Source organism: Amblyomma mixtum, chromosome 5, assembly GCF_055824585.1.
Source record: "Amblyomma mixtum isolate Tamu chromosome 5, ASM5582458v1, whole genome shotgun sequence".
Classification (NCBI taxonomy): domain Eukaryota; kingdom Metazoa; phylum Arthropoda; class Arachnida; order Ixodida; family Ixodidae; genus Amblyomma; species Amblyomma mixtum.
The window spans coordinates 92264122-92276305 of NC_143016.1; the positions used below are offsets into that span (position 1 = coordinate 92264122).

General features: G+C 44.5%; 1 protein-coding gene across 1 annotated transcript; it reads right to left on the minus strand.

The window, feature by feature from the left end:
• Positions 1 to 218: 218 nt before the first annotated feature.
• On the minus strand, positions 219 to 1040 carry LOC149343040 (uncharacterized). Its single transcript, XM_089542284.1, has one exon. It carries the CDS (start codon positions 1017 to 1019, stop codon positions 318 to 320), a length of 702 nt encoding a protein of 233 aa, XP_089398410.1. The 5' UTR covers positions 1020 to 1040; the 3' UTR covers positions 219 to 317.
• Positions 1041 to 12184: the final 11144 nt, after the last annotated feature.

Sequence of the window (12184 nt, forward strand, 5' to 3'; positions counted from 1 at the left end):
GGGGGGGGAGCTGTAGCTAAACAAGTAATTGAGCCGCTGAACTTTGTGTCACGAAGCAGGTGCGCTACCTCTTGACTACCGCTGGAAAAAGCGTCATTGCTTTAGAACAAATACACGCATATATGCCTCATTTTGAGGCCCACGGTACATTTTTTTTTTTTTTATTCAGTTACCCTAAAGGCCCGTGTGGGCATTACATAGGGGGGTGGGGGGGGTACAATAAAAGTTTAGAATACGGAGAAAATACACAAACAGGCGAGTGCACACAAAATTCGAACATGAAGCAAACAGGTAGATGTATGCGGCTCATACAACATTCACAGCCCCAGGAAGCACTTCAGATTGTCGACAAATGTGACGTGGTCAGTGATGGATGCCACGTTTTCCGGGAGCTGATTCCAGTTGCGAATGGCAACAAGAAGCGGTGACTGAAAAAACAGATTTGTGCGGGCGAAAATGGGCTGTACTTTGTGTTGGTGATCCAGTCGCGGAAATACTTGGTTAGCTGGTACTACGTGTAGCGCAGAAAATGGTGAATGACTATGGTAAAGTTTGTGAAAGAAGGACATGAGCTGAAGCAACCTGCGTTTCTCGAGCAGAGATAAGTTAAGGGACTTTTTCATTTCAGATACGCTTGCTGTGCGTGAGTAGTTCTTTACGATGAACCGGGCAGCTTTGTTTTGAAGAGATTCAACTTTATTTATTAGATAGGTCTGATGTGGATTCCATATAAGCGACGCGTATTCGAGTTTTGAGCGGATTAATGCAGTGTATGCCGTAAGTTTTGTAGACGAGTTGGCCAGATGCAAGTTGCGCCTAATGAAGCCAAGCGCTTTGGATGCCTTGCTGAGCGTCATATCTATATGAAGGTTCCATGACAGGTTGGATGATAAATGAACGCCTAAATACTTTATGTTGGACACTGATTCCAGCTGGGCATCGTTTATACTATAAGTATAGGACTCCGGCTTGATCGTCGTGAACGTGATGGCTTTCGTTTTTGACACATTAATCTCCATTTGCCAGTCTCTGCACCAATTACCGAGATTTATAGGTCCCCTTGTAAACAATAAGCATCCGTAGGGTTATTGATTTGTCTATATACCACGCAATCATCTGCAAATAAACGGACTGTAGAGCACAGGTTATTACTGATGTCATTTATGTAGACTAAAAACAAGATTGGTCCGAGCACAGAACCCTGTGGCACTCCAGATTTCACGGAGGCAAGTGGAGATGAATGGTCATTAACGAAAACGGACTGGGTGCGGTTTGATAGAAAATTAGATATCCACTTGACAACCTTCGTGTTTATATTTAAGCATGCAAGTTTTCTAATGAGGCGCTGATGTGGAACCTTATCAAAGGCTTTTCTGAAGTCGATAAATATCGCATCTATTTGGCACAAAGAGTGGACGGCATGATGAACATCGGTAATTAATTCAAATAGCTGTGTTTCGCAAGATTTACCGCGCAAAAATCCGCGAACATCTCGCGGAAATTTCGCGAACATCTGCGCAGCTCCACAGATCGCTGCCGAGTTACAGTTCGCACAGCTCAGTAAATGGTGGAACAGACTAAGTAATAGCGGCACACCGCGGAAAATCTTCTCTCTGGAAGCAATTCCATGGTGCATGGTATACTGAAGATTATCCCTTCGTTGACGAGATAAATGGTACCCTGTTGCATGATTAGTTGCAATAAAAACAATGTCTAGCTTCACGTGCGCTCTCGTCGAACATACACACCGTAGTAGCCCTGCAATAAGAAGTGTTCATGCTTGTGTTCCGCGGCGAATCGCGAACGTTTACGAGGGTATGACAGAAATGTTTTCTTTGAAAAGAAGCGCCGCTCTTCCTGCGAAGCATTTTTCCTTGGGAGATGGCTGTTTTGAAGCAGATTTACGCAGTTGTGAACGGCTCCTTGGGAAGGAATAAAATATTTTCACTTAGCGATAGACCTATAATTTTTTCTGGGAAATTCCGACAGTTACAAGACTGTCTCTTCTCGTGTATGGAAGTGCATGCTTTCACTCAATGGTACTTGTTTAGAACCTTCGCTCAGGCATATCCTTTTTTCCAGCCACACAAAAGAAAGCTGTCTCTTTACATTCATTTCAATAATAATAATAATCACACCCGAGATTTATTAATCGTAAGGATGAATTGGGCCGGGGAAAAAAAAGTCTTAAGGGCTTGACGAGCCCTCGGCCCCTGCATGTACAAAGGCATCTGGGTAACATTGAGTAGAAACGAGACGACAACATCACAATGACATCAAACTTGTGATGCCCACATTATAATAATATCAATAATAAAACAACGTACAACCAGACTATTCGTTGAAACGCAGGAATTACTTCAAAAGCACCTGTATCGGCGTACTAATTACATCAATATTTTTATGATGTAGCGTATTTAGGTGTGTCGGCAACTGGTAAGCGATCATTTGTAGTCCATAATTTGTCCTAGGTGTTTTAACCTGCCACTGGGCGTAATACCTCGTGTGATACCGTTTTTCGGTAGGCGCTTGGCTTAAATAATCATCGTGACTAAGTCTCTCCTTTTTATACCGGAAAAGCACTTAAAAACTATAGGTATCAAAAACCTTTACAATGCATACGTCGTCAAAGTACTGCTTTGAACTCTGTTTAAGATTAAAACAGAGCATAATTCTTCAGATTTTATTTTGAAGCAGGTAAATTCATTTAAGACTGTTAGAGTAGTCCGTCTGCAGACAAGATGACAATAGTTAAGATGGGAAGAAAACAGCAATTTACATATATACAAGCTCTTTAATCCTCGCTGGAAGTGCCGTTTTGACGCGATATAAGTGGCCTACGACTCGAGCGAGTTCAACAAGATACTATAAACATGATGATCCCATGGTACTGTTTCGTTGAAGACAACGTTAGGGGTTTTAAATTTGTCATCTATCTCAGTTTCTTTTGCATCGACTAGTTGCTCTTTCTTCGTGTGCAGAAGTTTGTCTTTTGGTCACACCTAAAAGCCTTGCTTTTCTTTGTATTTATTATTAACCAATTTTGTTCTGTCCAGGTGTTTAATTGAGATAAAGCAATGTTTTCTTTGTCTGTCAGTGTACCGCAGTCGCTAGACGAAAGGAATATACTTGTGTCGCTTGTATAAATAAGAAATGATGTTTCGCGGGTGATGTTTGCAAGGTCGTTATTGCATTGGTTAAAGAGCGGAGGTCCAAATATTCTGCACAGCGGCACTCCACATTTAATATTCTTTGAGAGCTGGACTAAAAGCTGCTAATACTTGTATACTGTGAACGATTCGAAATACAGGATTTTAATAGTGGCAGTGGAAGGCCTTTAATATTGTACGTCCTCAACTTTCTGATTAGCAAGTGATGGTTTCAAGAGTCAAAGGCGTTCCAATACTATTAAAATACCAAGTACATTATGCTCCTTTTCAAAACTATTTAAGATGTACTCTTTTCATGGGGAAGCGCCAGTTCAGCTGATTTATTTTTCCAGAACCCAAACTGCGACCTTGTTGCTATGTCATTTTTTCTATGCATTTGTCTAGTCGCGAGGAACTAAGTTTTCCTAAGCCCCTGGAGGAGACAGGAAAATGATAAATAACTCTGTAATTTCGGAGGGAATCCTTATCACCTTCATTAAAACTTCTTTTTGGGTGAGTTGGTGCAAAATGATTTCCTAAAAGGTTATACCGCAAACATAGACAACCACTGGGGGACTGAACACATGCACGGGCGCTTGTGGATGCGCTACTCCTCCCTGTGGTTGTCCATGTTTGCCCCATAGCTTTTTGCGACTATTTTAGCCACTATATAAGCCTTTAACTGCGACTATTTTAGCCACGTGCATTTTATTTCCAAATACACTACTTAAAAATACAGGTCAAATAAATAAGTGGCGATAATAATATGTCTATTATAAAGTTGACTACCGTAATCTATTATTAAGTCAAAGGTACTTTTGTTTCCTTGTTTTGCCACGCCTCTATTGCAATATCATCATCATTCACCGACTGCTGGGCACTCTCTGCAAATCTTTTGGCTTGGGTAAACCTGTCCTAAAAATGTAAATATGTTTTCTGGAAAATACAGGAGTTTATTATTATTATCTGAAAATCATCCGCATCATAGGCCAAACGCCTAGTTTGGTTTATTAGGGTTTAACGTCCCAAAGCGACTCAGGCTATGAGGCTAAAATTTCGCCTCGATCGAAATTCAGCCGCCACGGCCGGGATCGAACCCGCGTCTTTCGGGCCAGTAATCGAGCGCCATAACCACTGAGCCACTGCGGCGTGGCCCCAACGCTTGGAGAGACCCATAAACGTTAGTATAACCTAAGCTTCAGAAACAGAATACCTCAGGTTAGCCCAGTAGGTTAGCCCAAGTCAGCGCAAAAAAAAAACGGACGAGGGACTTCTGACTTCGCTGACTTCTTCATTACATGCAACATCAACTAGCCCGGTAGGTTGCTGTCTTGAAGCTACTTTGTATGCGATCATTGATGTGTGGATAGGCAGTATAGTCACAAGGCATGAATGTCACGTCTCTAAAGAAGCTGTTAAGAGCATTCGACATCGTGGTCCCCATCCAACACGAGTGCACTCCAAAGGAGACGTGTCGGATTCCCGAGCAATGGCGTCAGAAGCTCTGGGTCCCTCCACTCCAGCGCAACATGGACACACATGCATGCGAAGGCAGACGAGAGGCGCGCGCTCGGGCCCTCGAACACCAACACGGATCCAAACAGGGTGTATACTACGTTGACGTGGCAGGTCCGTCGCCCACTGGATTCTACACGGCCGCAGTAGTTCACCAGGACCAATGCGTTAACGGCCTGTCCTTTCGAGCTCGAAATTCAGCGCAGGCCGAGGAAGTAGCCATTGCGCTTGCCACCTCGGAATTGAATTCGAAGGTAATCGTGACAGATTCGCGTCGAGCCTGTCCACACTACCTGGCTGGCGAGGTTTCACTTTTAGCCTGTTGTATATTAAAGCGCACAGTGAGAGAATCAGACCCTTCGCCCAAACGCATAGTTTGGACTCCGGGCCATCAGGGCATTAGAGGTAATCAGGCTGCGGACGCGGCTGCCCGAGCGCTTACCTACCGGGCACCTCATCCAGGCTCTTCCGGCTCAGAGATTGTGCAACCGCTTCTGCGGTTCAGGGAAATTCTGGACGACTATTGCGAACGCCATCGGCTTTTCGCGGTCCCTGCTAAGGGCCTGAGTAAAGCCGATGAGTGAACACTGAGACGCCTGCAGACCAACACTCTGTTGTGTCCTGCAATAGAGAAACATTTCGACCCCGAAATTGATGGGCGCTGCCCTCACTGTGGGGAAGTATCCGATACCTACCACATTGTTTGGGCCTGTCAAAAGAATCTTTCCCCTTTCCGAGAGGAATGGTAGGCAGCCCGACTCAACTGCTCGGGGCTGGAGTCTCAACGGGCTCTAGTCCAACGGGCGCGAGTAGCGGCCTCGTCCAGCGGGGTCTCGGACTAAGGATTCCACCTATGTAAAGGGCCAATTTTGGCCTGCAAACTCTCCTTTAGTTTATTAAAAAGCTGTCACCACCACTACCGTGAGCACACTGTCGCCACTTGTTACGCTTTCACAGGCGCTCCTTTCTCGAGGCATTCAACAGGAAAATACGTTATTCCATAACATTATTCTTACTTCCTTAAAGTATTCAAAGAAATACCGATCTTCAGCAGACATGAGACCTTTGTTGAGCTAATTCGGTTAGGCACTAAATTAAATGAACAATTGAGGGTCCCTGCATTTACTGCACGTGTTGTTTATTTGGTTCCCTTCCTTAATTTTGTTTAATAAATCATGTGTAATCAATGGCTTTCTTATACCTTCCGGTAGCCATTTGGTTATATAGGAAACATGTTGTGCACACACGTTTTTCAAAATGCCGACAAGCGATCCGTAGGGAACATTGAAGTCTTCCGCAGAATAAAAATCAGAGAAATCTGTCCTGCGAATATCATCTCGGAACGCGTCAAACCTGGAGTACCCGGGTTCGAATCCGACCCCGGCGGCCGCGTTTCGATGCAGGCGAAACGCAAGAGGCGCCCGTGTGCTGTGCGATGTCAGTGCACGTTAAAGATCCCCAGGTGGGCTAAATTAATCCGGAGACCTCCGCTACGGGACCTTTTGCTCTCTTTTTTCTTTCACTCCCACCTTCATCCCTTCCCTTACGGCGCGGTTCAGGTGACCGCCGATATATGGGAGACAGATACTGCGCCACTTCCTTTCCTGAAAAAACAATTTACCTCTTTTCACAGTAAATCTGGGTAGCATGGAATGCCCTTGATTTTTTACAGCATTTCGGCTTTTCAGCCAAGTGAATTATACATAAGTGGTCGCTAATCTTCCAAAGAACTACTGCTTATCGAAGATATGAAACATTAAGAATTCTAATAAAAAGATCAATGAGTGTTTTTGAAGGACAAATAATAAAATAATACGAGTAGGTTTCGACATGACAATTTTAAAGTTCTTGCTTTCAATCACAACAATAAAACGCCGAGTATAGCCAATGCTACACATTGTGCCGAGATTCAGATCACCTTCAAGATCTTTCAATTTTTAGAGCGCAGATCTTTAGCGCATAAGCGGATATTGGGGTATCTGTTGTTTCAGCCAGCGTCTTCGCTTTGGCGGACGCGGTTGTTATGACGCGCGTCTCTTCATTTACACGTTCCACTTATCTGTTAACCCTGAAGGAATATGTGTGAAAAATAACAAGTTGTTCGTAATTGTACACACATGTCTTGCTCGAATTGTTTGCCTCAATCTATCGAAAAGCTGGTGGTTAAATATTTTAATGAAATAGTTTAGGAGGTTGTAGCGGCGGTTGGAGCTCTCAGCTCGGAACCCCATTGGTGTAGGCTGCTGTCCGGGCTCTTTCGATGAGTTGCTGAAACAGCTGGTGCGCTCAAATTTTGCATTAGGAAGTAACGTAATCGTCGGCAATTTTTTTTTTTCGTTTATAAATAGAAGAAACTGATCAGTAAAATAAGTAAAGATAAAAATATTCTCATCGGGGGTCGGAAGATTACAGTAAGAACCATGACGCCATGACCTTTAATATTTCATAGTCATCACTAAAAACACAAAATTGGGCGAGAATGTCACATTTCAGTGCGTTATTGACGAGCAAAAACCCGCCGCAAGAAAATGGCTTTGGTAACGTCGAAAAATGAACGCGTCATTATCACTCATCCAAGTTTCTGTGAATATAACAGCATCATTGTTTAAGACAAATGAAGACAACAGTAGAAGCTCTATTTCTGAATGTTTGGTATTTAGCGGCCATGTGTTTATATTAAAGCATTTAAGTAGTGCATAAACAGTGACTTCGAACCATGAACGTGTTTCAGTTTCTTAGGAAGCAAGTGAGAATAATTCATTGTTTGTTTTCCGCATGTTTTAAGAGTACTGCGTCAGTAACAGCCTAGGTTGAAATCTTGTCAAGGTCACCCTCATCTTTGATTAGATAGGCGGTTTTGCGCTTTCCTTCCTGACATAAATTCTTCCATGTCTGTAGCATGCAAAGCAGAATGCATGCAGAGCAAAATCCACCACGTTGCATGCTGCAATAACTGCGGGTTCCGCTTTGTCAGATTCTCGTTCAGATAAACAGTGCACTTCTTGTCTGTTCATAGTTCGTTCCTATTCTTGAGCCACTTACCAGGCGTATCTTTCATGTCAAAACGAACCAAGGTTATGAGGATATTAGCACCCTTTGTTAGCAGTGCGTGCAAGGCATTAACGCCGTATTGGATCAGCACTGCTTCCTTTATCTTTATATTTATCTTAGATAGCACGTTCTCTTCGGGCGAATTTTCAGCTTCATGAATTTCTATGTTGTCGGAACGGTTGTGCTGCTCTATGGCATTCAAGTCTCCTTTTACCTGACGTATCTTTGTCTGCTGACCACCTTTCACCCTCTCGATTCAAAAGAATGTTGGAAACAGCTTGGAAAAAAAGCCGCATATCGAGACCAGACGTCACATCGATGACCACTAGTGGCAGCATTGCTCAGCTGTTAGAGCATATACTAAAGCAGGTTACTTGAAGAATCGTGGTCACCGTTCCTTATGCAAGCCAACTATGAACAGCATTCACGGCATTCGCAGCTCCGGAGAGCTGTAGAGAAGAGGAATATTTTTGCTTATTGCATTCTGATTTAAAAGGAAACTCCATCATAGCCTTGTTTATCATTTTCACAAAAAGCAGATGCGATCTAAGATCCTAAGGTAATTTTTACTTGTTTTTATACAAGCACATTGCTTCCAGTCGCTTATTTCCTCTTGTTTAGGGCCGTCTGGTCTTTCTTACGTTAACAGCAGTAGTGACAAACTGTACTTGATGTTCAGCTACAGGCGAACGACACTAGTTTTTCGGGACGCATGATCAATGCCGATGCATGTATCACTTGGGCCTTGGATGACATACGGTTCATATGTATCCGACGTGCGCATCTAGCAATATCTTCCAGGTGTAACCTCGAGCATGATATACGAAACGTATTTCATGGAAGTCCAAGGTGATACGTGCGTCAGCAATTCATTCGCCCATCTGATCGGCAAAAACATCTCGTTGAATAGGCACTAGTGTACACGCGCACATTCTTTATCTGGCGCCTGATGTCACCAAGCGAGCCTTTTATTTTTAATTGGCCTTTTTTTCCCCTCTTATATCTCTCGCGCTCTCTCAGTTTACATTTCCCCTTCATGCACAATAAAACATCAGTCGTAGTTCATCCCAGGGGTGCCTACAAAGAGTTTATGTTCGTCTTTTAACTAGCGCTGTTCGCACTGACACGAAGCAGTTAGCTCATCTCAACACATTGGAGATGATCAGCGTTAACGGTGTTCACCAAAAGCAAACAGTCAGATTTTTCATTCCAAAAATAGTCGCTCTTCATTAAAGATGAAACCGCCAGGCTGGCTCAGTGGCTGTAGCGTTCGGCTGATTAGCGCAAAGAATTACACGCGCTAAGAACGAACTAAAACGAGAACGAAATAACTCACACACAGCTCTTATTTTGTCCGATTTTGGTGCATGGTTCAATATGTACCACCTAGTAGGGCAATCTATCCCTCTTTGAGCGATAAAAAGCACCCCGTGTTCTTAGACTTCACTGCACGTCAAGGAACCCCAGATGGTCGAAATGAATTCGCTTTTCCTTACTGCAATGCACGGAATAGCTGACAGTGTTGCTTTGAAATGTAAATCTCTCTAACCTGTAACCGAGTAATCGATAGTTTCAACTTTATTTCGGCCAACCTCTCGCAGTCAACCAGTTTTCCTCAGGGTCACACCAGAAATCGCTCTGTGAACCGCTGTTTAGTAGCGCCGTAACAGTGCAAAAAACAAACAGGCGCGTCTCACATACCTTGAGGAGCGTTTACAAGAAGGAGGACTGCACATATAACGACGATAATATTCGATCTTCACAGCGGTCAAGACGTACATGACAGACTTCGGCACGCAGTTGATGCGCACAACAGATACTGGTACTCGTTCCGACTTTTCTTTGTTTCATGCTGAATTCCACTCCCAACTACGCGATAAGGTTTCAGTTTTAGTTGCTCGCAAAAGAAATAGCTTTGTGGTCCCACCAAGGACCCCGAGCGCTGTTAATGAGACTTTACAGGAAAATATTTCGTAGTTACTTCGTTGCAACCATGGCTATCACCTTGTTGCGAGTGAAATCAACTCGAAAGTAAAAATATCTTTGGAATATTAGGGCATGCTTCCCCATGCTTGGTGCCATTCGACGCATACATCATTGTAATGTTCCATCAAGCTAATTAACACATGCGTCGAAATATGCGAAAATATGGGCTACAATAAAATCGCTAATTCGCCTACTGCGCAAACTCGAATACTTTGTGACACGGCCTTCTCCCCATATAAACAAATCATAATTTTAACAACTATTACTTACACGCTGGACACTGATTTATTTTCAAGTATGGCTGCTCCATGTGAACCTTCGCTGACTAATTATAACGAATTGAGTTCCGATTTTATACGCAAAAGTTGTGATGACGTAATCTGTATACTTAGGTTGTTCAGGCTATTAATGCCTCGGTCCTAGACGGCATTCCGCTGTCCACAGCGAAAAATAAAGTGGTTTCTTATCTACTACCTCACTCTCACTGTTTAATAAAGCCTTCTGTAGAGTACCTAACCATATAGTTAAAAGCTTGTCAGTGTGGTTTATATTGTAACGTGGCGGCCAGCCGAAGAATGAGGCGTGGTGAACGATGGCTATGAGATGATTTAATGGCCGCTGGCCTAGCGCGGGCGCTCCGTCCCGCGCCACTGCCAGCTTCGTCTTCGTCACACTACCCGGGGCCTCCGAGCGATCGTCCCGATCGGTGACGAACAGACGGCGAAATGGCGATAGTCTTGAGTGGAGGATCGAACAATATGTAGAAGATGGTGCAGTGCTGGCCGCCACGATGAGAAAGATGAGAGAATGATCCCGGTCCACGAAGCATCCGCGCCGTAGGGTGCCAGGAGCTGACGGCCGAGGTCTCTGGACGCACCGAACGGCAGGGGCAGGGGGGGCGGTGTCTTCATGTTTGGGTCTTGGGTCAGTGGGGTCTTGGGTCGGTGGGGTCTTGGGTCGGTGGTGTCTTGGGTCGGTGGGGTCTTGGGTGCGTCGGGTCTTGGGTCCGTCAGGTCTTGGGTCGTCGTGTCGTGTGGTCTGGGCGGGGGACGGGGCTGGGGTGAGCGTCGAGGTCGGTTCAGGTCGGGCGGGCTGGGGCACGGCCGTGCGGCGCTGACCAGGTACTCACAGCCGACGTCCAAGGCAGGCCCAGGACGCCGAAGCTCCGTGACCAGGATGGCGATGAAAGGACCCCAGCACCTCACACCAAATGTAACGTGTCGGCCAGCCGAAGAATGAGGCGTGGTGAACGATGGCTATGAGATGATTTAATGGCCGCTGGCCTAGCGCGGGCGCTCCGTCCCGCGCCACTGCCAGCTTCGTCTTCGTCACAATATCTACGAAATTAGAATTCCTAACGAATTTGGAAACTATATGTCCAATCCAATCTTCATCTGTATTAACGTTCTTTTCTAAAAAGCCCTGACTCGTAGAATTACATAATTCGTCAGCAAAAATAACATTCTGCCATCATTCCACCTTGACTTCCAGAATAGTGTATCGACAACTACGGCCGGGCTTTCCGTGGCAGGGAAAATTAATGAAGCACTCAGCAATAACAATATTTCTTTAGGTGTATTTCTGGATATTAAAAAGGCATTCGGCGCAGTGGTTTTCAGAATTAATTGCGAAGAAATTAGAACTATAAGGGTTTAGGGGAGTGTCACTTGTTTTCTGCGAAGGCTATCTGAACGGGCTACCGCATTGTGCTATCACTGGCCAACACGCTTCAAGTTCGCGGTTTATTGTACGTATTGCGTATGGTTCAGTCCTGGGACCTATACTTTTCGCGCATTCCATAAAGAATCTCTCTGATTACCTAATACCCATGCCACTATGTTGGCTCACTGTACCACTCTGGTGGCTGCTGCAGAGTCCGTTGAAACTGCCGCGCAAAATTTAAACCCAGACCTTCAGCGTGTGAGTGAATGGTAGACGTGTGCGAATCTTCGAAAGTTTCTAATAGCGAATCGATTGCTCTCTTCCCCAATTTGTCGAACGAAAAACATAATGCATTTAACAGAACACCACACTAGCATCATGGATCGGATCCATATTGTTTCGCACGACAATTTGTTACTTTTATGAATATTCGAGTAAGTAGTGAATATTCTTCACAATATTCCATTCGTACTCGATTATGTTTGGGAAAAGAAGTACTGGCACATCCCTAGTATATGGTTCTCAACACACCCTCTTGCCAGCTGTTTGTGAGTAATGAATTATTGATGGTATGCAGCCTCGAGATATCGATGTTACGCTACTTCTGCCAAAAAAACTCTCCGGTGTCTCCCTTTTTCATTCGAAACGATTTCATGCAGTGACGACTAGCAGTCGCTCACCACCACATGAAAAATTCCTTGTTCACATATCTCCCATTGACACGACCAGCGTAGCCGCCACAAGGTAGAGGAGAAATTGTGGAAAAAGGTGCTTTGCGCTCACGCAGAAACAAGTAATCCTTCGGTTTCGTTAAAAGTAAC

Excerpts from the sequence above, each read along its gene's own strand:
- LOC149343040 (XM_089542284.1), bottom strand. The coding sequence starts at position 1,019 with ATGGAGATTAATGTGTCAAAAACGAAAGCCATCACGTTCACGACGATC.